Raw genomic sequence first — 27,193 nt, 5'->3', positions numbered from 1 at the left:
GAGTACAAGATACAATAGAATTGGAAAATTATCACTATTGGACGTTTTTGACTTTAATGTTGGCTCTCCAGTTAATGCTATTTTGAAGTGATTCAATTGCCTTTGAGTACTTTGACGACATTAGTAGGACAACGTATATATTTTCACATAGTAATTCTGTTGCAGCTGATCAACATGCAGCATCTGTAATTCCAAATGTATGTGACATCATCATATTTTTACCCATCATCTTTAGCACTACATACGATGTGTGGAAATTTCAAAAAGATGCAAAAAATAGATAAAAGATTTATATTTCATTTTTTAAACTGTAAATTTAAAAATACAAAGTAAAGTTTTGCTGCCATTTTAAAAAATTCTCACACTTCATTGCAAACTGCCTTCCATTTTGTGCAAATTGTGAAGGCACATAAGACAGCAATTGCATTGCTCTACGAATTGGCACAATCATGTAGCCATCATCTAGTAACTAAGGAACCAGCATAAGGATATTTTCTGTTGGGTTGTTTATAAGTAGTCGCAGCTCACATTTACGGTTAAGTAAATTGTTGAATATCATGACAGCGCACCATGGTTGCATGCCGCTATTGCATTATCTTCCACGGCATGGTAAATGGTAACTCTATTCCAAAGGGCTCCCCACTGTGAAAGCAAGCTTGCAGATTTTGGTTTGGGTACGCTCAACCCACACAACTATCGAACGGTGCATTAAATTATAAATGCAAAAAAAAAATTATTTGGCAGTGTATTTACCTTGTAAAGTTATAATAAACTTGAAGGCTGGAAAGAAAAGTGAATTTTGGTAATTAAATAAAGGCAATATATTTTTAGAAATTTTGTCAAATTTTAATAAAAATTCTATAATGTTGTAAATAAGTAAATAAAATGTCGCTTGTACAATTATTCGAATACAGAGACATTTTAATATAATTAAAATCTAAAAATATTTAAAAAACAAAAATACACATACTATAATATCAAATCCAATACAATAAGTTAGCAGAAATTAAAATTTACTGCTTTGAGCACACAAAAATCTTAAAAAGAATTTCTCAATAGAATGATATGCACATGATACAATTATAATGTTATTTTAATCTAATGATTTGGAATGAGTGGACGGATACTTCTTTGAATGTCTTCTTGCCTGCAGAGATTTTCCCCCTTCTTTTATGAGCAACTGATGCTAAATGAAATTGACCAATCAAGATGACTAGGACAAAATTTGTTTTAAAATCTTAAAAAGAGTATTCCATAAAAATAAAACATACTAAATAGATTCAAATTTTACATGAGAATTTAGCGAGATTGTCTTCTGCAGAATGATGTCAACATTTCTGTCGATATATTTTCAGAAGTTGAGCTGCAACACATCGTCTAAGAAAACTGATATTTACATCTAATTAAAACACCAAACAAAGAAAGGGTGCCGAAGAACGTCGTCACACGACCTCTTCTATGATTGCCGTAGCACTCTGAATTGTCAAGACTAAGAAAGAATATAAAATTCTGACGTCCTCTTGAGAAATGGATTCTTTTTTCTGCAGCACGTCAATGAAATAATTCATGACTGCTGGGAAAGTTTCGTCGTACGCATTGCTACCTTGTGAGGGAAACAGATTTCTAAAAAACAAATTGAAGAATTTTTTAATCTTTTAAAAAATTAATCTCTATAGATTCATTTCTTTAAAGAAAAACAAACGTCCATTACCTTTTGAGAACATAACGAGAAAATCCGTTTGGATCTAAAAATGCCCTTTCCAGCAACAGTAACTGGTCGTTAATTCGTCGAATCACCATGGGGCTAAAAACAGATTTATATTGCAATTACTCGGAAAGATTTTAAACTGTATTTTAATAAAAGAAAAATTTTATTTATTTGTTTCCAATCTTTAGGTCATAAAAGTTTAAACTTGGTTAGACAGTCACTCACTCTGATAAATCAGATGATTCTTGCATGGTATGAAATTTCAATGCAGCATTGGTAAAATTAGAAACTGAGGAATTCAAAAGACCTGAAAAAAAGGTCTCGCTTAGTGTTTGGAAATTCCAAAGAGAATAATAACTACACACTTACCAAAGTCAATATAATGTTTAATTGTTTCCTCGTTTTGAAGGTTAAGATAAAAATCATGTAATACTTGAGCATAATCAAACAAGTTGAATGGTAAAAACAGAGAATCTGATAAATCTCTTAACAGTTCTCCTAAAATCTTGACTATAGTAGAATAGTACTAACAAATAAAATTAAAAATAATTTAACTTGTCAAATCTGACAAAATTAAAAATTTATATATTTTTTAGCTTATTAACTATATAAAAGATACCAAATGCCTTTTTGTTTTGGATAATTTAATTAATAATTTTTATTCTTTACTACCTTGAATGTCGGATCGACGAATTTTTCGATAGCGTCGAATACGTCATATTCAGTATGATACAGTGGATAAAATGCATTTGGAGGCTAGAAATAAATTTAATATAATTTAATTCAACATTAAATAATAAAAATATAAGCTCATGGTATGCTTACTCTAGTGTCATGTATAAATGCCATATCTACGGCGGGAATTCCAGCTCGAATAAATGTGGAGTAAGATCCTCTGCCGTCAAGCGTTCGGATGCTTTGTGAAAAAAATAAAAATTTATTATTTGGTTAAATCATTATTATTTTTAACAATAACAATAAATAATTTACTTTGGGCGAATTTTTAACATAGAGGACTTCAAAAAATTATCGAGTAATTTCGACGGAAGTTCCGGCTCGGGATCCAGGAAAAAATCGTAATCTAAAAATGACTCGTCTCCGGTCACTTGTTCCGGAAATAGCAATCTGGATATGTTACGCTGCAGAGGGAAACTCAGCTTCCACGAATCATAAACTCTCAATATACCATTAGTGACTTCTTCAACGTTAGGATTATATACCTGATAAAAATCACGTATCAATCGATAAGCTATTTAAACCAGAAAGATTTTTTAAAATTTATTTATTAAAATGTCTTTAATAAATTAATAAACACTTTAAATCCAACTTTTTGCACTATATTTCTTCATAATTCATACTCAATGAAGTACAATGTTGAATTTTATTTATCTGATGCATTCTAATCATTTCTGTGTAATAGATATTGGATATGCATCGATACTTGTATACATTCAGTATTCATAACTTGCTCTGCCAAGTAACGATCATCAAATACAGTACTTCAAATTACGTATTGTACTTGATTACAGTTTACTCAGTGGAAAGAATTAAATTCCTTCTGCTGCCAGAAGGAATGTTTCATATTAGACATTAAAAAAGTATAATAAACTGTATAATATATAATCAATTACTCTTTAATAGCCATGGTAATTTTTTATATTTGAATTATGGTGATGTTCTCCCTCAATTGCAGCATCCTTTTATCTTACAAAATTTCTGAATTACAGATTTTTCCATTTTATTAACTCTAATTAAATCAATGCTATAACACTGGATAATGTATTTAGTATTTGATATAAGTTGGAATAGAAATTAAAACAAAAGGAAAACAATCACTGTTCACGGAAAATATGCAATAGTAAACAACCGATACTTTTGAAAATGAGTTTAGTATTCCAAATTCTCGTGAATACAGAGTACAAAGGTAACATAGTTATCATTTGCATATCACTAATATTAAGTAAACTGCAACAAACAGATATTTCCATTCACCATGAAAAATACAGTGACAAACCAATATGTAAGAACTAAGCTATTGTTTATTAAATACAATAAAAAGCAATAGGAGCCACAAACACACACAATATATATTATAATGGAGTTCTCTATTGAAATTAATATCCCTACTTCTAGTTTACAGCTGTAATAAACAGCTGTTCACATAAAAATGAAAGACCACCCATTTTTAAGAGTAAGAAAAATGAATTGTATGTGGCAAAGCATTCTCTGAATTTACAGATATTACAAATATTTAATACTGATGTATTCCTGAATATGTGAAGGTAAATATATAATCAATAGTAGCTAAAACACTTGTTACATTTATTATGAAATGACAAACTGAAACCAAAAAATGCAAATTTTAATACTAATGTTTTACCATTTCATATAATTTATTCTTAAATTCTGTAAGAAATTCAATAAATAATTTACTAAAATATATTTAACCTAAGCTGTCTTTGGTTCTAGATAAAATATGAATGTTAAAAATCATGTATAAGAAGCATCAGTGACCTGTAACAATAACAGAGCAGAGTTTTAAACATAGCACATTTTAAGTGAAGTACAATAAGTACAATAAGTACAATTACAGAAACAAAATTAATTAAAATTTTGATAATTTAAAACAATCAAGAGCAGAAATATGCTCAAAATAAAGTATTAATTAATAAAAAAAAATCCTTTAAATAAAATCAGAAATAGAAATGTCAACTTTTATTCAATAATTAGTTAAACATTTTGAAGACAATTGTCTTTATTTATTGACTTCTGGTTATGGGGCTATTTAAAAAGCTGGGTTTATACAACATGGGAATGAATTGAAAGGGAAGTGAGTCTCATTAGTCCTGACAACTTACACTCAGCTATTGTTAATGTGATAAGTCAATTGCAATATGTGACTGGAGGGATGGAAAAGTACAACAGTTTCTTTGATTCCACTGTGACAGTGGTACCATTACAGACCCCTAGCAACAAAAATTGCAACTATTTTTGAAATTCTGTCCTTAGTTGGCCTGTATCGAGATAAACTTGCCTATAAAATTTTATCAATCTATTAGTTTTACCTCCAAAGTAGTCTGAAGTGGCATTCCTTAAGTATAGACACCCTGTATAGCCATCATTAAGTATTGAACATAAACATACTCAGCAAAAATATATATACTCCAATAACCACCATCTTATAAGTTGCTGAGGGTATTTTAATTAAGAAAACTAACGTTTTCCATCTATTCCATAGATCATCCTCAGGTTCGAACTGACGTACAAAAATAATTCCAAAGAATGGAACACAAAATATTTAAATTAAAAAAAAAAACCGACAACGGAGCAACTAATTAAAACTGACAACGGAGCAACTAATTATTATGTTCAATATCATTATGGCGGCACCGGTTGAAGCATACAAAGAGTACAGGAAGTTAGCGATGAAATTGGTCAAAGCTAATTGTAAGTTCGAATTCTTAAAGGAATGTTTGAAAAACAAAGTTTTTCCCATGTCAATCTTTAGACTCTCCGTCCCAAAAGAGTGCCACTCGCTAAAGTTCAGATTTTGTTTGGCGTGTCTAAGAAGGTCTATTAAATTAGTAAGAAATAAAAAATATGAGCTCCTGCGTCGCCTCATTGACCTCGAAGATAAGATTTTTGAAGAAAATCCGGAAAAGTTAATAGATATTAATGAAGGTGTTGTTGGTCTTACGGATAATATCCATAAGAGTTTAAAAAAGAGCTATGTTAAGAAAATGAAATGGATTCTTAGTAAACAAAGCACGAGAAAGATTGGAAAGAACATTACTACATATGTTGTATGGAACCAGGTTCAAGTTCCGGAAAGAGTAAAGGAAGTACTGCGCAATGGCCCGAACTTCGTCCCCGAGAACGCAGCGAGTTGGGAAACCTCCATCCAAGAGATCGAAAGAGGATTAGTTGGCTTGGATCCGATAGAGAAAGATTATCTACGTTGGAAAACGATTATTAAAAATCCAGAAAAGTGGAGAAGAGGAGGGAGTGAAGACAAAGACATCCGTTACACTAAACGTTGGCTGAAAGTAAACAACTTGGTGGCTACAAGAGCGGATAAGAGTAAACAAATAGTTATCATGAAAAGGCAGACTTATAATAAAGCATTGGAAGAGTACCTCGAAGAGACGGAGTGTGTTAGGACCAACGATAAAGTAGTTGAGAATATAGATAGGAGGCTCAAGAAACTCGAAGGAAGTAAGCTCTCGACGATTTTACCGTTTATCAAGAAGTGCCGTAACCCCAGACCTGGGGTCCCAAGGCTATTTGCGTTTGCTAAAACGCATAAGGAAGGCAAGAGAATAAGGCCAATTGTGGAAAAATTTAAAGCCCCTGTGTATTTCTTAGAAAAAAGGTTGCACGGTTATCTTTCCTCCCTACTGGAAGGCAGTATATTGATTGCAAAGGATCCTACGGTAGTAGTTAAAGAGCTGCAAGACATAACTCTGATGGATGAGGAAGTGGGTACTATATTAGATTATGAGAGTATGTACCCATCCGTGAAAATTGAGTCCTGTTTGGAAGCGCTAATGGAATCCGTATTTAAAGTAAACCCAGAGTTGTTACACCTCAGGGACGATGTTTTGGAGATGGCTAACCTTGTATGCTGTGAATCCTTTTTTGGCTTCGAAGGCCATACTTACAAACAGAATAGGGGAGTTCTTATGGGAAGCCCTATGTCGGGGCTTCTATGCGAATTAGTGGTTAAGAAAATTGAAGAAAAAGTTCTACACAGCTTCAGGAACAATATAGTTTACTACAAGAGATATGTTGACGATATCCTCATAATATGGAGAAGTAATCGAGGAATCAGTACCTTTATAGAAAGAATTAACGATAACAAAGACGGCCTATGTCTGAAACTGGAGCAGAAAAGTTCAGTAGAGATACACTTCTTAGACATCAATATCATTTTTAAGAAAGGGCATCTATCAACTAAAGTGTATACTAAACCCACGCATAGCCCACTCTACATCCCGCCACAGTCAAATGATCCATTTCGTTATAAATTGGCAGCCTTTCGTACCTTAGTCAGGAGGGCTTTTACTTATTGTGATAACGTTATAGACAGGGTTAACGAAATTGACAGGATCATGCGAATAGCTGAGAACTTGGGCTACCGAAGAAACGTAATTAATGGTATCGTGAAGAAGTTTGAAAAGAGTGACGCAAGAACCTCTAAACAAAGGCCTAGTGGATATACTAAGTTTACGTTCAACAAAAATGTACGGGGCATTATGAAAGAGATAGCGGACATTAAAAAATCAACATTGATCTTAAAACGAGCCCCGAACCTCTACAAAATTCTGAGAACGGATAAAGAAGAGATTAAGAAAGAGGATAAAGCTGGGGTCTATAGGATCCCTTACGAAAACCAGCAATTAGGACTAAAACAGGAGTATATAGGGGTTACAACGAGAAACCTAGGTGTAAGAATCAAAGAGCATAAATATGATGTAAGGAAAAGTTCTAACGCTACTGTTCTGGCCCAGATGGCCCAGGCCGAAGGATCCATCGTTGGATGGGAAGAAGCAGAAATCGTCAAACAAATATATTCTCCAACTTTAGCAAAGACGGCGGAAAAAATAGAAATTTACAAGAGTAGACTCGACAACAGATGCATTAACGCCAGGGACGCTGAGGGATTACCGTCATCTTGGAAGTTTGCAATTAAGAGACTTACAAATGGCTCATGACTTGCGATGTGTTTCGTTTTTGGAGGACTTTAATATTTCATTATCTGTTAAATGATGTTAGCGTGTACTAATAACCTTGGTATTGTTATGTGCTTGTTAGTTTACATTTATGTATTTTTTGCGCTTTAATTCTAATTTTAATTAGTTGCTCCGTTGTCGGTTTTTTTTTTTAATTTAAATATTTTGTGTTCCATTCTTTGGAATTATTTTTGTACGTCAGTTCGAACCTGAGGATGATCTATGGAATAGATCGAAAACGTTAGTTTTCTTAATTAAAATTCCCTCAGCAACTTATAAGGTGGTGGTTATTGGAGTATATCATTAAGTATGCCAATAGTTTAATCAATAAATAATCGGGATTATTTATATTATCTTCTAATAGAATTTTTAACTTTATTCTGGATCAGTTAATTTTAACTATATCAAATATCCATACAACAATGGAGTTTGTGATTCTATTACTAAACAAAACTTAATTCTAGCTTGTAAATTGTATATTCAACTAGTATAAATTATTTAAATGTTAATATAGTGTTAATAAATGACTTTATTATTAATTAAAAATTACCCAATTATTTATTACATGAATAAAAAAATTTATTTATTGTACCATTCTTATTTCTGCTAATATGCATTTTAGTACAGCAAAATTATCAGACCTTAATTAAAAACAACTTGATATTTTAACCAAAATTTTAAAATAATCCATGCTTAAAAATTAAAAGAAATTATATTTGATTTTTACCTTATTAATGAAAGAAGGAAATTTCAAATTGTCAATCTAGTAAAATTGATTGTTAATGACAATGCTTTTCAGGCAGTGCATCAAAAACGATTCTTTTGAAATGAGGTAACACCATTTTGTAATATGATATTTTAAAAATATTGGCATCAATGCCTAATTTACTGACAAGATTTCTCTTCATTGCATTTTCAAATTCTTTATATATATATATATTAATCTAGATATTTTCCATAAAATCAATCAGCGGCTATTGATTTTAACTAATTTATGATTTTACAACATTAACTGATTAAGTTAAGTAATAAAACATTAATGAAAATAATGTTAATTAATTATCTATTACCAGCATTACCTTTCATTTCCCATTATATTTACATTGAACTAAGCTTACTTAATCAAATTAGAAAGAATTAATTTCATGCTTTATTTGTGAATGGATATATTTTGAATTTCTATTTTGGTGTCATTTGGCTGAAAGTCAAATTATTATTGAAAAATTTATATTTTTTACTGTTTAAATAAAATAAAAATGATATATGACAATTACCTTTCAAACCCTTAAATCAATTTATAGATCTTTTCTTTCTGCAGTGAATAAAATAATTATTTCATCAAAATATATAAATATGAATAAAAGTTATATTCATAAACTGAACTTAGAATTTGCCATATATTCGCAATCTGATTAATTAACCAAATAATAGCAATTTTAAGTTTAAAAACAAGCATGAAATGAATAAAAGTAAAATATGACTGTTTATTGTCGTAAGGTGTTAATATATTTTCTTGTAATTTTTTTTTAATAAAAAAGTTTTAAATTATAAAGAGATTATTGGTGAGTACATTTGATAAATTCAAATTATTGTCTTCGGGCACAAAAATATAATGATGTATATACAAAAGAATAACAGTTTTTTAAAGTTGTACTATAAGAAATACTTTATAAAGTGTTTACCAAACTAAAATAATTTAAAATACAAAAAAATTATAAAAATTTAAATGAAACTTATTTAAATAATAAAAATTGATGTAAAATAAACAAGTTTTACTGAAATTTTTATAAATTTTTTACCCTGCAATGTTTTTAAAATATTTGTTGTATTAAATAAATAAATTTTATAGAATAAAAGACACTAAGACTCTGCCATATGTGAACTCACCCCACACAGTTTCAGGTTAATGTTATTGGCAACTGGCAATAATGAAAAATACATAAAATAAAAATTCTTAATTGAACATTGAATCCACACCATTTTCCAAGGTGCTTGAAGTCTCTCAGTCACACACATTCTTGTAAGCATTACTGTAACTCATTTCTTTGTTTTGTCCTGAACACTGGGATCAGCATCAGTCTTCGTTCAACATTGTCATTGTAACATATTATGACCCCATCTCTGTTTCATTTACACTAATTACTTTGAAAACACAACTCCAAAACACAAAGGTAATAATGATGGTAGCTCTGATAAGCCAAAGAAAGCTGTAAAGTGCCTACTTTGGAAGAAAAAATTAAAATTTAGATTTAGATAGAAAAGAAATGAGTTTAATTCTATTTTTAAAAAAAGTATGATAGGTATGCCAATATAGGAAACACTTAATAATTAATCAGATTTACTATTTTACATGAATTTCCATTTTTACAAGGGATTTTGAAATATATTTGTCACATGTGGCAGAGTCCTCCTGTAAATTTTTTAAAAATGTATTTAACTTGTGTTTGAAAAATGAGCCTGTAATAATCCCACATGCTGTAAAAAACAAGATAGAAACAGCTACAAAAATATCTAGACATTTGGACTACTACTGTGTCTCAACTCAGCATAAATAAGATATATATATATATATATATATATATAGATTCCAAAATTTTTGAGTATTAATGCATGAGCATGTTACAAATGACAGACAATCAAGTTTATTATTTTTAAATAGACTTATCAATAATACGAGAAAAGAAAGCAACATATTAAGTGATTTAACATGCATTCTATTTTTCTCTATCAATTTCTGTCAGAGAAAATTCCATTTGTGGTATAGGAAAAAATTACATTTTACTAATTAAAAAGATTATGAAACTTTAATTCAGAAAAACATTTATCTTACGAATTCAAGTAATTGTACATTTATAATAAAAATTTTCTAATTTATCATACTTCAACAATAAATGTTAAAACATACCTCCTTTGTTGCATTGAAAATTGCATGATATAAAAGTGGCGAAGCAGCAACATTTAGAGATGTATTTCCTATTACAGTACATTTGTATTAATAATAAATAATTAGTATAAATTTTGTTGTAATATATAAAGATATTACCTATTACAATAGCATCAATATTTATGTATGCTACCGCTCTTCCATGAAGTATTTTAAAATTTTCCTACATGAAAAGATATTACTTTTAAATTTAATTTCCTATAAAAAATAATTTTCTGAAAAATACATAATCTTGTAAACTTAAATAAAATGTAAAAGGCACACACCTCCAACCATTCTGTTGATCCCATAAGATTAAATTCTTCAGCTCCCCAATTACAAAATATGATAGTTCGTCTTGGCCTCCAACCTACATAAAGAGTTTATTAAATATTTTTATCCTGAATATTAATCTATCTGATTCAAGTAAACCAGTGACTCCCAAAGTGTGCGCCACAGTGCCCTAGGGCACCGCGGCTTCCTCACAGAGGCATCACGAAATGTTATAAAATTTTTATAATGCTAGAATTTAATGAACTTGTTAGAATTTGACATAGGGTGCCTTGGGAAAATCTGCATTTAGCAAGGGTGCCTAGAATCAAAAAAGTTTGGAAACCACTGATGTAAACTATAAATACACCAACCTGTTTTAAGCAACTGGCCAAATACATAAGTTAATTCTAGAAGTGCTGCAGTACCACTAGCAGAATCTACTGCACCATGCACCCAAGCATCTCTGTGACTACCAATCAGGACATAACGATCTATATAAGAATAGATAGTTATTATAAAATAATACAGATGTGTATTTGAATTATGAAATTAATTACCTGATTCGACTTTGCCTTTTATGTAACCTAAAACATTTCGTACAGTTTTATTCATAATTTTATTATTTACTTCAAGGGATGTCTTCCAAGAATTCGTCATTTTTGGTCCAATTTTAAGTGTAAAATTAAATCCTCCCTGCCATGATTCAGGTGCAGCACTGCCATTTAACAATCTAAAAGTTGAAATGATAAATTTATTAATTTATAGACTCTCTGCACAAAATAAAAAATCATTTAATAGAACAGCCAAAGCTATTAAGGCTAAATAATTAAGTAATTTGGCAGGAGATAGATAGTTAGGCTGCCATCTCTTGTTAAATTTAATAATTACAAATACGAGGGTTGGAATTTTAATAGTGACAACTCTAAAATTACAATCTGTACAATAAACATACATGTTTCAGATTTTTACTGTTCTTCAACATAGTCATCAGCAGTGTGTAAAATCTGTTGCCAGTAATGTGGAAGTTGCAAGATGCCATCGGCAGAGCCTGTTTGGTCGATTGCCCAAATAGAGTGGTCTACAGCCTGAGAAATATCTGGAATAGTTCTGAACCACCTTCTGTGCAGTGATTCCTTCATTTTAGGGATAAGTCAAAGTCACAGGGGCTTAAGTCTGGAGAATAAAGTGGATGGTAGAGAACTTCCCAGCCTCAGCAACTGAACAATGTGGCCACACATTGTTCAGTACAACATGCACTTGAGCATTGCCATTCAAGATGATGGATGGGTTCTGCAGAAAGTGTTTCTACTTTTCTCTCAAAGCTGGCTGCAGATTATGTTCCAAAAATGTATAGTAATACTGTGTGTTTATTATCTGGACTAGGGGTTCACTTGTTCACTTGTTCTTCACTTGCACAGGGCAACCCGGACAAGGCTTACCTTTCTCATCTTCACATCCCTCATTGAAGAATTTTACCCATCTTGCTATTGTTCTATATGGTAAAGCAGATTTCCCACAAGCCTCTAAGAGTTTTTGGCAACACTGTCGTGCAGTATGACCTCTGGCATTTTCAATCTCTATCCAACTTTGCTGCTCCAGTTTTGAGATCATGACTAGACCAGCAATAACAACTTGCCTTGCTCTTCTTGTCACTGTGCAGATGCTTGGAGTTGGATGGTAAAGTCCATTTGCTCTGAGGTAAGGTAGGTATGTAAACAACATCTGGTCTAGGTGGCATTAGCTGGTTGCATTGCATTGGGTTTCTATAGCACTGTTGCCATTATTAAATTTCCAACCCAAGTAAATCAATTTAATTTAATTTTAGAATATTCCATAAGAAATAATTAATCCAGAGTGAAACTCAAACCTCCAACTCCTGCTTTCTGTGCAGATACATTTTCAGGTGCTTTACTGTGGTTATATCAAAATTAGTTAATTAATTAATTAGAAGATCAGACATAGATCTAAATAGCATAACTGGCATGTGTCTACTTGGTAAGCAGGAGTTGTGAGTTCAAAGTCCTGCTCTGGGCCAATTCTTTCTTCCAGAGTATTCTAAAATTAAATTAAATTTATTTATTTATTTATTTATAATTACTAAAATTTAACAAGCAATAGCAGCCTAACCACCTACTTCCTGTCATATTATTTAGCCTTAATAGCCCAATAAAGGAATTAGGCTGTTTTTACTTATAAAACTAGCATATAAGTCTGGCATTGTCTGGGCAAAGAATAAGAACAACAAACATTAAAATGAAAACCATACAAAGAGTTTGGTAATGGAATTGGGCATATTCAAAATCTCAGCATCAATCCAGTGAGATGCTGTCAGAAGTGACACAACTGCTAGTGTTTTCTAGAGAACACAAATGCTGACTGCCAGAAATTTCAGGAGAGAAAAACAATAAAAATGGCAAATAATGTGGACTTCCACATTATGTTAAATTTATTTTTGAACTTATTTAATGAAAACAGCTTAATGAAAAATGAACATTTCGATAAGAGAAATAGGGACGATGTTTTAAATTTCAGTAGGAGTTTTAAATAAATAAATCAATCAATCCTAAGATTACACTTTAACAACTGAAAAAATTATGTGATATTTTACATTAATGTACTAATATATTATAATAATGTACTAACCGAATATTAATTTATTCAGGGTTTATTCATCAACAAATAAATTAAATTCAAAATTGTCAACACAAATTAGAGCTCTTACGAGACTTATGGTGGCTGCCATCTTGTTTGCTGGTGTATCCAGAACTGAAAAATAAGCTTGCAGTTTGCTGGAAGCAACCAGAAGGCATCTGAGATTTTGAACAGAGGTGCTGAGAGGTGCTGGCTGCACACTGAGATTTTGAATATGCCCATTGTTTGGCTAGACGCGCAGGGTAGTATTCACACAACGAGAAACAACAACACACTGAGCAGGAAAATGCATGGTTTTGCAAAATTAGCAGCGAGGTCACGCGGGCATGCTGACGAAATCCGAAGCAACCGACAAAAACTGAGACAAATATTTCGCAAAAAATTTGACAAAAACTGAAACCGACAATAACCAAAGTCAATGAAAACTGAGGTATGTTAATGGAACAGCCGAGTTTCATAGCAATTGGCTGAACAGCCTAGGAGTGCATAGCAAACAAACAAGCAAACATACATTTTCATTTATAGATATAGATAGAAAATAGAACAATAAATAGTTTTTATTTAAATATTTTTAGCTATATATCTTCAAGAGAGAAAGCTTTCACTTGAATGTGTGTGTCACTTACACAAAGTAAATATAAAAACTGCTTTTTAATAATAATAATCTGCAAATATGACATTCTAACAAAAATAGCACTATACTAAAACAACCCTTTTTTATTCTAAATATTAAAAAATGCTAAGAGAACCTGCTGTGGCTGTCAGCCATATTGTGTTTTTTTTTTGTTTTTTTTTTATATAGTTCGTAAGTTATAAATACATATACATATATACAGTAGAGAGTTGAAAATCGGCATCAATTGGGGACTGGGGTTGTTCAGATTAGGGATTTGTTCCGATTACGGTCTATGTACGAAAAAATATATTAACCTGTCCGATGTTCAAATTTTTCTTTGTTGCGTGTTGCTTCCTGTTGAATTTTTCTCCATTGCGTGTCGCTTCGCGTTGAATTTTCGTCGATTTTAAGCCTAACGAAAATTTTTATAATAATAATCGAGGCTATCGTATCGTTAAAAATTATTTCTTTATTTTGTACAAACAAAATAAATATATTGAAGAATATAAAAACATGAAAATTATACTTTAGAAGTAAATTTAGTATCAAAAACGTTCGATTCAGCACGACACAGTCTGACTGAAAATCGTGCCGATTATCAGGCGATTCCGATTACCAGGGTGCCGATTTTCGACTCTCTACTGTATATTTTCTTTCTTCCTTCTTCCTTCATTTCTACTTTCTTATTTCCGTTCCTTTGTCTCAACAATTCGTATATCAACCGTTATCACTGGAGGGGGAGGATTACCCCTTCTAAGAACCAAGAGATAAACAAAGAAGAGGGTATTAGGACTTCCACAAATTTGGGGAGTGAGAACAAAAGAAAAGAAGAAGCCCTGAGGGCTAAAGGGTAGAACAACGGACACTTTTTGGCTGGACCTCGAGAGGAATGGAGGTGCAAGGCAGTGATCGAGACTCGAAAGAGAGAGAAAAAAAGGAGGCTGCAGGACTGTCAAGGCCAGAGAAAAATAGGCACGAGGGCTAGAGAGCGCCGAGAGAATAGGAGAACATCGAGGACGAACAGCCAAATAAGGAAGAGGAGAAAAGACCACTATTGTGGAAGGGCACTTCCTCGAGGATATCAATCGATCAACATGAACCCGGGTACTTTCTATCTATTTCTATATACTTTCTTTCTTTCCTAAGTCTATCGGTTTCCCTATTACATTAGTTTTAAGGTAGTTATAAGTTTAGTTTTTAAGTCGGTTGTAAAGGTTTTATGTTACGTGCACGTGTATTATTGCTTGTACGCGAATAAGTGGCGACCCCTTCCCCAGTGAGGATACTCAAGCTGGGATTGATTGTAAATAATAAAGAAAAGAACCGTGTTCCAAGAGAAATAAAGGAATATTTAATTGTATATATAAGTTTTTGTATTCCTATTTGTAACGTTTATTCGCAGACGTACAAATCTCTCGATACGAACAACCACACTGTAATACCCACAGGATAATGGCATTGAATAGAAAAAGTTAATTTAAAATTAAAAACTGGAATTTAATGTCTACCAAAAATTACTTGTAGTCCAGACTACATGAAGTATATTCACACTCCCAACATCAACTACAAAAATGGATTACAAAATGTTTTTGTATACCACATTTAAGATGGAAAATCCAATAGAACTCATATCCTTCTGATTAATAAAAGAATAAGGAACAACTTTGGACTCACAATACAATGATAGATTATACAATAGTTATATTAAAAGTTATTACAAAATGACCAATGGACACTTATAAAGTGCAAAAATTCATGTTTATCAGGGGTGCATATACCCCTTTATAAACTACGTACGCAGATGGTTCATTGATGACCCCCGACACTAAATTATTGCAAAATTTCAATGTTGAAAAGTGTTTATCAACTTCCTATGCAAAATGATAGGAAAATTTCAGAACTTTGGAACCCAATCTTTCCAGAACATATCAAATCTGGAAACAAAAATCTTATTGCACATCTGCAGCTACCTATCTATCAACATCTATTCATAGACGGCCGGATGGCCGAGCGGTCAAGGTGGCAGCCTACCGCTCTGGGGGACCCAGGATCGAATCCGAACGGGTCGAAAATCCCCAGGAATTTTTTGGGGGGTGGTCCGTTCGGATATGTCGGGCCCCGTCCCTCACCACCCAGTCGCCCCATTATGGGCCTGGCCGAACCCATACTGGGCCTTCTAAAAGAGGCCCTCTTAGTGCCCACAGGGCGGAAAGAGTTAAAAAAAAAAAAAAAAAAAAAAAAAAAAAACATCTATTCATTCAAATCTGCCAAGAAATCTAGAAGTCCAGCTAAAAAAAAAAAATATTTTTTAGCTTAATATATGTATAAATAACTCATTTTAATGACAAAAAATTCAAGTATAAATTTAGATTTCATTTGGTACATTTTATTTAGTAATTTTAAATAATAATGAAAGTCCATTTAGTTATACTATATTAATTAATTAACAAATTACAAACAGAAACCTCCTTCTGAAAAAAATAAAAACCTTTCTTTATAAGAAGTTTTATAAATAATAATTTTAAAATGTTTGAGATATTTGGGAGAGCATAATTTTACCAAAAAATTTCAATTTTGATTAACTCTAACCTGAGATAAAATAAACTTGCATTAAAATTTAATTAAAAAATATCAATATCTTTGTAAAAAAACAGGAATTGAATTCCATAGTATTTTCTTTCTCTTTCAGTAGAATTTGAGAAGAAATGTAAAATAAAATTTGAATACCTCAAAAGTTTATATGCTTCATTATAGCTGATTGGTTGAACAGGTATACGAGGAAGAACAGAGTCCGAAGGTAATCTGTGAACTTTTTCTGAAGGATAATCATCATTTCAATTTTAAATCATAAAATCATAAATACAATTTTATGAAAGTCATTATTTATAGCTTCACTTACTTATTGCAGGATAATCAATAGTTTGAGGATCACCAATACCATTCCAAAGAACACTCTCTCTAATGACTCCATCACCAGGTAACCACCAACTTTTGGGATATGAATGTGCATTTAAAATAGCCGGATTGTAATCGTGTGGACCAGGAAATAAAATCAATCCTGCTGCTCCACTGTGATAAGCATCCCAAGCCTAAAATTTTAACTTATTAAAACTGTTAATATTTCTTACCCATTCATTTCCAATTTAAAAAATTTTTTTTAAATTACTTGTTTTGCAGGAAAATAGTGTTTAGCAAGTAAAATTTTTCCTTTAAGATCGATTTCAATTTCCTTTAAATAATGCATATCTGATGGTTTACCATAATTCACATAGACTAAATCACCCTACAAATAATATTTATAATTCATTAAAATTTAACCACATAATTATTATAGTTTAATAAATATATGAAATATATAAAACACATGAAATGATAATTATTTAAATATCCATATTAATTAAAGCAAATTTTTATATCCATTAGAAGCTAACTAAAATATAATTAACTTAAAATAAAACAATTATTTAAATTTTCAGATCTTTCAATTCTGCTAATTAATAATCTAAATATGCAATTCACTAAAGTAATTTACATAAGTAAAAACACAAATTCAAAACTCAAAATTATGTAAAATTATTTACCACAACTTTTCCTTGAGGTGCATAGGCACTATAAGGTGCAATTCCTTCTGTACATTGCGTATGTTGGATTATATGCTTATCTTTCTCGTCACTATCAACAACTGAAATTTTGTTTGGATTGTCACAATTTGGATATGACAAAAGTGTTTTATAATCATAAGTAACAATTTTATCCAATCCATTATCTTGAAATTTATTTTTTACAACTACGGCTAAATCGTAATCAGAAGCCGAACCAGCAATATGTGGATGCGAGCTGAACGTCCTGTAAAGTTAAAATACAAACATTTAAATTTAGAACTATCTAAAATAAATACCATATTTTGTTTGTATAACTTGTAGATTATTTGTGCTGGAAAAGCACTTTGAAAGAAAGTGCAATGGGGCTGCATATATGACAATTTTATTTTCAATTACAAACTCGTCGACTTTTCCTTTGTTTAAAACCACTATTAGTGTTGTTTGAAAATGTGAAAAATCCTTTGTTAGCCACAGACATATTCATCTGTCTTTGTGATTTTTTTCATTAAGCTTAAACTGAAGATGCATATATGTAGGCTTACCAGATGTCCCATTTTGACCGGGATTGTCCCAGTTTGACGACGTCCCGGCGTCCTGGCCAGTTTGTCATTTTGTCCCGGTTATTTGGTAAAATTTTAAAAGTGCCAAATATACAAGAAGTAAAAATAGTGCACCTTCAAGTAAAATGGCGATTTGACAATTACACTCACAGTTGCCAATCTAAATATTTCGTATCTAGACCTAAGTACTTTTAATGTTGTCTAGATGTTTTCCCCAAAATTTATAGCATATGGCCTAATGAATTTAGATGTTTTATTTTTTCACAGAATTTATAATAGCACATAGTCTATGCAATCCAGATATTTTTATTTCATTTTTTTAGATATTTTGTTTCAATTAGAGTTGGCAAGACTGAAACTTACACTGGCCACATCATTGCTGCGCATGCCATATCTTAGTTGAGTTTAAACTGCTAGTCGGCATTTGCAATTATTTAGTGCTGTACATTAAATTAATTTAATCTCTAAAATGGCAAAAAGAAACCGTGTGTTTACTGATAATTGAAAAAAGTTTGTGTTCATATTGACGAAGTGAAATATGAACTGTGCTTTTCAGAATTTTCAGTAACTCATAGTGGGCATTCAAACATCAAAAATCACTTGAAATGTGCAAAACATACAGCAAGGAATAGGAACTTTCTTAAATATATTGTTTTATTTTAAATTGTTTGTTTGTTTGTTAAGTTATAGCATGCAACACTTGGGCGATCTGCTTAGGGGGAAGCCTTCTGGGAGGTCTTTTAAGGGAAACTGGCCCCTACTTAGGCGTTACAGACATGGAGAAAACCTGGAGAACTCCACGTGGCCAGCCCATCCAAGCAAGGGGCAAACCCACAACCGAACTCCCAGAGTTCAAGGTACGAAGACCACTTGGCCACTAGAGGGCCTTTATTTTAAATGTACCGATGTTAAGTGACAAAGAATTTTTAAAGAGAGTTCACACTTGTGATAAATATTAATAACTTCTTAATAATAAGATATGTTTAGTTGAATTATTAAAAATTGCTTTCAACTCGTTGTTTTTGTTAACATCTTCTTTGTTTAGCCTTTTCAATCATAGGTACTTATCCTAGTAAGCTTTATTTTCTGTTGTGAGTATTTTCTCAAAATTGTCCCAGTTTGAGAAAAAAATATTATGGTAAGCCTACATATATGCATACTTCATCTTTCATTCTCTCTTATTCATTTTCTGTATATTCAGTCCACACTACAATTCATTTCGTTAGACACTACTATTTAAATTTGTATCTTGAAAGCTTATAAATTTCTGGTAATTATCCTTTATATACATAACAATGTAATTTCAAAGAACTTTGACAGTTAAGACATGCGACATGATACTGTAATTGTCTTCCTAATAAGCAATAAACACTTTTTTTTTCTTTTTTTTTCATTACTACAAAGTGAATTTTGACAACCAAACATAACTGTATGAATTTAAAATGAGTAGTAGAATTCTTTAAAGAATTTTTTAAAAGGAATTCTACTATTCGATCCTGACGATGGCTACTAAGATAGTCGAAAACTTTTGATAAATAAGAACTTGTTGCTGGAATAGGTTCTAACTCTAATGTCTGTCCATGTAGCAAGCTTCTTTTTTCAAATCAGTTTTTTTCTTTTTCTTTAAATAAATAAAATTAAACTGAAAATTACTCAATATGAAACAAAAAGAAAACTCTGAACCAGCATTTGGTTAATACTGAGAATTAGGTTGGTTGGTTGGTTAAAGTTTATTGGCACAAGGGCCACATAGGCCAAGCTGCGCCACAACTTACGGTATATATATGTACATAAATAACAATAAAAATGAACAAAACAAAAAACAAAAAACCAATAACAAAAATATACAACAGTTAAACTGTGTATAACAACAACATGTATATGGATATAAATAAATAAATAATTAAATTTCTTTATAAATATTTGTAACTTTTAGAAAGTTCAATAATTTATCAACATTTGGCCTCTGGCCCAAAATCTCTTTAAAACTTGCATTTCCAAAATGCTGCCTACGAATCCGTTCAGAGGCGATGCAATTGCTCAGTATGTGCTTAACACTTACATTACAGTTGCAATACTGACATACAGGCTGGTCATCACCCTTCAAAAGGTATTGATGAGTCAGTCGAGTATGTCCAATTCTCAAACGAGTAAGAATGACCTCAGATCTCCTGTCATAAGGTTTCTTCTGTGTCCAATTTTCTATCACAGGTTTGATCTCGTGTAGTTTATTGTGGACTTGTGCGTTCCACACATTTTGCCATCTCTCCTCTAGTCGTTTTTTAACAACTAGCTTCAAGTCACCTCCTTCAATATGCATTGTATGCTGAGAAGGACTTGCTGACTTTGCAGCTGCGTCAGCTTCTTCATTCCCTCTTATACCTACATGGCCTGGGACCCAACAAAATTTTATAGAGAAATTCCTCGCAAAAAGATGGCAAATCAGCTTACGAATTTTAATCACTATGGAGTGAGAACTAGGTTCATACGAGATCAAAGCCTGAAGTGCACTAACTGAGTCAGTGTAAATCACGCAGCAACGATGACCTTTCCTATTTATATACTTTAAGGCTAAATAAATAGCCTGCAACTCCGCAGTAAAAATGGAGGAATTTGGTGCGATTTGTTCTGCCACAATTTCATTCTGACAGACAAAGGCTGACCCAACGTAATCATCCGATTTAGACCCATCAGTGTATATAGGAATTAAATTCCTGTCACGATGTCGAATTTCAGCAAAGTACTGTCTATACATGTAATCTGGGGTGGATTCCTTAGGAAATTGCTTTAAGCTAAGATCGACATTTATCACAGGAGTTGACCAAGGTGATATACTATAAAGCTCAGGCTGTGAAATGTTGCCCATATCCAGGTCAATCGTGCTGCTGACATTCTCCATTCTTATGCTGAATGTAGGGACACTACTTGGGCGGGCTGCAAATAATCTTATCAGCTGAGTATCTGATACTATACAATCAACTGAAGATTTAATCTGAGATTTCTGCTTAATATAATAGAACAGAGACAACTGCTCTCTCCTGAGAGATAGTGGAGGCTCATAAGCATCCACGTACAAACTTTGAACAGGAGAAGTTCGAAATGCACCAGTGCACAAACGCAATGCTTGATGGTGGATTGGATCCAGCATCCGAAGAGTAGATTCTCGCGTAGAGCCATAGACAACGCTTCCATAGTCCAGCTTAGAGCGAACGAGGGCTCTATATATCCTAAGCATCAAACATTTGTCTGCTCCCCAGGATGAGCAGCACAGTACCTTTAAAAGGTTCAGAGATTTTAAACATCTACTCTTCAAATTGCGCAAGTGTGATAAGAACGTCAGTTTTTGGTCAAACACAACACCCAAAAACTTTGCCTCATTGACTATTGGGATTTTAACCCCATTTAGGTGAATTTCCGGGTCCAGGTGCAAACCACGCCTTCGGCAAAAGTGGATACAGGAGGTCTTCTCTGCATTAAAAGTAAAACCATTGATCTTGGACCAATTGTCTATGCGGTTTAGCGAGGTTTGCAGCTGTCTCTCGATGAAACCCATGTTACTAGACTGGCAGGAGATCTGAAAGTCATCCACATACAGAGTGTGTTTCACACTGGGAGGAAGACACTTAGCTATGCTGTTAATTTTTACTAGGAACAGAGTCACACTCAAAATACAACCTTGAGGAACACCTTCTTCTTGTGTGAAAGGCCTAGAAAAAGTGTTGCCCATCCTGACTTGGAATCTACGATTCTGCAGGAAGTTTTTTATAAAAATTGGCAAATTACCCCGCAATCCGAATTTGTGCAGATCACGGAGTATACCGTATCGCCAGCAGCGATCGTAGGCCTTCTCTATATCAAAAAACACAGACACTAAGTGCTGCCGTCTAACAAACGCTTCGCGTATAGATGTTTCAAGAATTACTAAATTGTCTGTGGTACTTCTGTTCCTACGGAATCCACTCTGATGTGGTGAAAAGTAGTTCTTTTCCTCTAAGAGGAACATCAGGCGTCTGTTTACCATTCTCTCGAAAAGTTTGCAGAGACAACTAGTCAGAGAAATTGGTCTATAATTAGAGGGATTCTTGTGGTCTTTACCTGGCTTGGGTATGGGAATGATGATAGATAGCCTCCAAGAGTCTGGAAAAGTATGTTCTGTCCATATTCTGTTAAACAGATTCAGAAGATTACTGAGGGAATTGTCTGATAGATTTTTAATCATGCTGTAGTGGATTTTATCCGGGCCTACAGCAGTATTCCCCGAGCGAGAGATTGCTGTACATAGTTCTATTCTGCTGAATGGCACATTATATTCCTCATTAGATGGGGAGTGGAAGTTTAGATATTGTTTTTCAGATCGCACTTTGTAAGCCTGAAAATCCTTTGTATACATAATATTGCTGGATGAGGACGAAAATGTTTCACCCAAACAATCAGCAATACCTTTTATGTCACTGATTATTGTGCCATTATTTTCCAGCATGGACAGAGAGTGAGAAGCATATTTCCCGTTAATTTTATGGATTTTATCCCAGACCGCTTTTGAGCTGGTGGAAGATGTTATGCTAGATACATACTTCCTCCAAGAATCCCTTTGGCTTTGCCTCCTTATTTTTCTGGCATTTGCCTTTGCTTTTTTAAAAGCTATCAAATTCTCAGCAGTGGGGTATCTTCTGAAGATCCCCCATGCTTTCTTTTGTTTTTTAAATGCTACCTCACAATTCTGATCCCACCATGGTTTCGGATGTTTTGGATATCTGGTTGACGTTTTCCCCATTGTTTTTTCGGCTGCCTGAATAATACTCGATGTGACAACTTCTACTGCATCATTGATATCGGCAGTATTGACCATTTCCTCAGTGATGTTAGCCAAAGAGGAAAATGTAGGCCAATCTGCCGTTTCAAATTTCCAGCGTGGTGGACGGGCTGTTTCACAGCTTTCTCTGCCTCGATATTCTAAAAATATTGGGAAGTGGTCGCTGGAAAGTGGATTACATCCAACCTTCCATGTAAACGCTGAAAACAGATTTGGACTAGCTAATGTCAAATCAATGGCAGTAAATGTTCTTGTTGGGGCGTGGAAGTATGTCACTTCTCCAGTATTAAATAAATAGAGTTGGTGATTGCCTATAAATCTCTCAATGGCCCTGCCTCGACGGTTTATGTCGGGACTGCCCCACATTGGGTTGTGGCCATTGAAATCACCGAGTAAAAGGAATGGAGTCGGCAGTTGTTCAACCAAGGCATCCAATTCATCTTCATCAATTCTGACATCTGGTGGCAAGTATATGGAACAAACTGTGACAGTAACGCCAATTGAAATTCTGACTGCCACAGCTTGCAGCTCTGTTGTTATTTGTACCGGTAAGGACGGGATGCGGTTTGAAACCAGTATAGCCACACCTCCGCTGGCACGGTTGTGGCTATCGTCATCCTTACGATAAAGATTGAATCCTTTTAAAGAAATATTTTCTCCAGGTTTCAGATGGGTTTCCTGGAGTGCCACACAGAGAGATGAGGTAGATAATGTCAAGTGTTTAATGTCAGAAAAGTTGTTGCGGAAACCACGACAGTTCCATTGGATTATTTTGTTATCCATTATGTGTTTGAGGTAGCATTCTTCGCAAAAGTGTCCCTCTTCAATTTCACAGAGGATTTTCCTTTTGGAGGTGAAATTGGTTGTGGCACCTCCATATTATTCTCTTCATCAGAGATATCAGAGAACTCACTCATAGATTGAGCCTCTGATTTTTTAGATTTAGAGAGAGCTGCTTTCACTCTCTGTTTGTTTAGTGGGTTCTTACTTGCCTTCTTAGAACCCAGGTTTCTTGTTGTGACCCCTGTTTTAGGTAGGGGTGCTTTTGCTTTTAGATTCTCTTTTTCTGGTGTTTCTTTTGATGGGATCAGTAGACATTTCGCATGGCAAGTGAGAGATTCTTTCGGAGAAACTGAAATATTCGTTTGAACTGCACATGTCTTTGTGGATTTCAAAACAGCTGCAAATGTCTTCTGTTTCAATGGTGCACTTGAAGTGACCATGCGCCGAGCCTCTGGGTAAGGTATGTTGCTAACTGTTTTCACTCGTTGGATTTCTTTCTCTCTCTGCCATGCAGGGCATTTCCGGGAGTAGGCAGGATGGGCGTCTTTGCAATTCACACAGCATGGAGTATTGGTACACTCAGCACTCTGGTGACCTTCACTTCCACACTGTGCACATACGCTCTTTCCTCTGCAGGATGTTTGAGAATGTCCAAACCGCTGGCATTTGAAGCAGCGCAGTGGGTTTGGAACATATGGTCGAACTGGACAGCGCAGATATCCTGCAGTAACAAATGATGGTAATGTTGGCTTTCCAAAAGTGAGAATGAGATGTTTAGTTGGTATCAACTTGCCATCACGACGAATGGAGATGCGTCGGACAGCAGTGACACCTTGATCTGAAAGACCGATCTGGATATCTGATTCATCTTCAGACATCAGATCGACCTCAGATATCACACCACGTGATGAGTTCAAACTTGCGTGTGGTGTGATGGTGACTGTTATGTCTCCTAGAGATGTCATTTTCAAAAGCTTTGCTGACTGTTGAGAGGAGGCTGCTTCTATCAGTAGGTCCCCTGACCTCAATTTTTGTATTTTCTTTAAATGTCCAATAGTTGATTCAAACAACTTTTGAATTAGGAAAGGGGAACACTTAGACATCGGTTTTTCAGTAGTACTATGTACTATGAGATAAATTGGTTGGTTGGAGGAACTGACCTCCTTTGGTTGTGATGCAATGGTGCTTGTGGTTTTTGATTTTGATGAATCCATGTTTAAAAATAACTATTCAGCTCCTAGTGACCCCACCCACCATGGGGTCCAACAAGGGGATGCCGTCACATGGGAGACTCCCATAGACCGTCACACCAGGGTTTCCCAGGAGCTATACCCTCACAATGCAGTCAAGAAGAGCACATCTTGCCTGACGTGTCCGCCCGGTCTGCATCGATCGGTTGACTCCCAGCCGAGGTCAAGAATGACTCACCGACCAGCCGATTGACTCAAACGGAGCCTGATTTGAGCCTCCCGTTTATCCGAAGCAGGGGCCAAAGCAGTGTGTTGGGGACGGTATGTTGCCCCTCAACTACCAGGATCCCCCTTTCCGGCATACGGGCCACCACGCACGGCAAACACGTGGGTGGGCGTTCAGATCCCAGGGATGGTAAAGAAGAGTTACTAAACCATCTCTGGGAGGTCCCCTCACCACGGACAGGAACCCACATCGAGGGGCTGAGAATTAGTATTTGCTACAATAGACAATTGATATTTCTGGTCATTCATCAAAATCTTTGGTTTAGCTAAGTAAATAAATGAATTACTATTTTAAATTTGTAGTCAAAATCATATAAAAGAGATAACAATTTCAAAATTAGAAAAAAAAAATGAAAAAAATAAATGATAGAATTATATATGTAATAAAACATTTGTATTTAAGTTCAATACATATAAACTCATTTATACTAAAATATTATGTATTCATTTTAATTTATAAGTGACATGCCATTTTAATATGTAATTAATAATTTGACAGTCACTCAAAATTTGCTTATTCATGGTTAGATCAAAGTACTTTTTTTCCACAACTACAAAGAATTATTTAATTTTCAATAGGATAATCATTTATGTTATAAATGACATCTACCATTACCAAAGTTTGTTTTAATTTAATACACAACCAACCATCAATCGTAATAATCGGGCAGATTACAAGCAACAAATATTAAATTTGTTCAATGTTTCCATTGTCTCCTACTTATTTTACAAAAATCAGAAATAAATTCATTTTATAAATTACAGTTAGTAATTTTGCATAAATTAATAGCAAAATCATATATATATATATATAAATTAATACATAAATATAAATCATCATATATGTATTCACTACTTCACTAGATAGAAAATGTATTAAATTTTGTAATTTACTTTGTGTTTAATATGAGTTTCCAATGTTTACATAAAACTTCAATGATTATCTGGTAATTATCATCTCATAAAGTCATTAATTATATTCTAAACTGAAAATTATTATTGTTACAAATAGCTTAACTAAGTGGATATTAAATTTTTTTTGTTTTAGTAATTAAATTTTCATTCAATTACTAAAATCATAAATGTAATTACTACTGTTCTATTATTAGCAATTTACATTTTAACTGCTTAAACTTAATCATATTTAAATGTAACATTTTTCTTACAAACATTAAACTATCAGAAAAATCTTTTGTTTTAATTCAAATATATTAAGAGATAAGTGATAATCTTGGTGTCACAAAATCAAATTTTATTCCTTCTCATAAATTAAGCTCATAATTCACAAATTCAATATCCAAAATATTTCTAAGAATATGGCCTTTATTTATAAATACAGAAATATTTACTATATATTACCTGACATTTTCTTTTATTCTCTCAGAATCTACTAGATTCATAATTTTACTTCGTATTGTCACATCTTCATCTCTTACAGAATTAAGAGCAACTGCAAGACTTGGAACACAACTACTATGTTCATAATGAGCAAAGTAACCAATTAATAATCCCATTAGGGCACCGAGCAATCCTATTCCAATTCCTCCAATTATTAATGTGCGTGAAGAAACGGAGCAAGTTTCATCTCTTGTTTTTTCATATATCTGAACTGTTCCTGGTTCTTGATCAGACCAATTTATATTATCACCTTCTAATCCTTCTTCATCTCTATAAGGCCTGTATTGTGCAGACATTGTGAAGAACTAAATAATAAAATAAAAAGGACTTAAATTAAAATAACAACATTATAAATGAAGCTCTAAATCTAAAATATCATTATTCTATTTCATAAAACATAATAATCAAATTGCTTTAATTTATTCATTCATTTGCTGTAATAAGACTTTCACATTTAATCATAACTTTTCATTAAAGCTTTAAAATTCTATCAAATTATAAATTTTTGAAGAAATTCCATAGACATTTTTAAACACAAATACTTTTAAATTGAAAAACAATTTACTTTGTCTAGATATATATTTTCCTATATTATGTTTCTTTATCTAATTAAACCAAACTAATCTGTCCTAATAAAAATTATAAATTACTTTATTAA

The 27,193-nt window shown here is 33.1% G+C and overlaps 1 protein-coding gene across 2 annotated transcripts; it reads right to left on the bottom strand.

Moving 5' to 3' along the window:
• Positions 1 to 822: 822 nt before the first annotated feature.
• LOC136969574 (N-acetylated-alpha-linked acidic dipeptidase 2-like) lies at positions 823 to 26,834 on the bottom strand. Of its 2 annotated transcripts, XR_010879844.1 has the most exons (18): positions 26,497 to 26,834; positions 17,486 to 17,750; positions 17,071 to 17,187; positions 16,804 to 16,993; positions 16,632 to 16,719; positions 11,194 to 11,366; positions 11,008 to 11,127; positions 10,651 to 10,733; positions 10,484 to 10,547; positions 10,346 to 10,413; positions 2,699 to 2,928; positions 2,534 to 2,624; positions 2,381 to 2,464; positions 2,078 to 2,234; positions 1,934 to 2,015; positions 1,712 to 1,804; positions 1,272 to 1,623; positions 823 to 1,186 (listed from the first exon to the last, which is right to left on the bottom strand). XR_010879844.1 is itself a non-coding variant. In XM_067263794.1 (17 exons), the coding sequence occupies exons 1-17, from the start codon at positions 26,829 to 26,831 to the stop codon at positions 1,443 to 1,445; spliced, it is 2,421 nt and encodes an 806-aa protein (XP_067119895.1). In that variant the 5' UTR covers positions 26,832 to 26,834; the 3' UTR covers positions 823 to 1,442. The 2 variants fall into 2 exon arrangements, 1 of the variants encoding a protein (XP_067119895.1); XM_067263794.1 differs by having other exon boundaries at positions 823 to 1,623.
• Positions 26,835 to 27,193: the final 359 nt, after the last annotated feature.

The sequence above is a fragment of the Centruroides vittatus genome, unplaced genomic scaffold (assembly GCF_030686945.1).
Source record: "Centruroides vittatus isolate TY-2023 unplaced genomic scaffold, ASM3068694v2 contig_18, whole genome shotgun sequence".
NCBI lineage: Eukaryota > Metazoa > Arthropoda > Arachnida > Scorpiones > Buthidae > Centruroides > Centruroides vittatus.
The sequence above is the reverse complement of the archived record's forward strand: the minus strand, read 5'-3'. Positions and strand labels throughout refer to the sequence as shown.

Bases quoted from the DNA above. Each gene is read 5' to 3' on its own strand.
- LOC136969574 (XM_067263794.1), bottom strand. From the start codon at position 26,831: ATGTCTGCACAATACAGGCCTTATAGAGATGAAGAAGGATTAGAAGGT. The intron at 17,188-17,485 runs GTAAATAATTTT...TATTATTTGTAG, and splicing joins CACCTCAAGGAAAAGTTGTG to GGTGATTTAGTCTATGTGAA. The intron at 16,994-17,070 runs GTAATTTAAAAA...TTAAAATTTTAG, and splicing joins ACTATTTTCCTGCAAAACAA to GCTTGGGATGCTTATCACAG.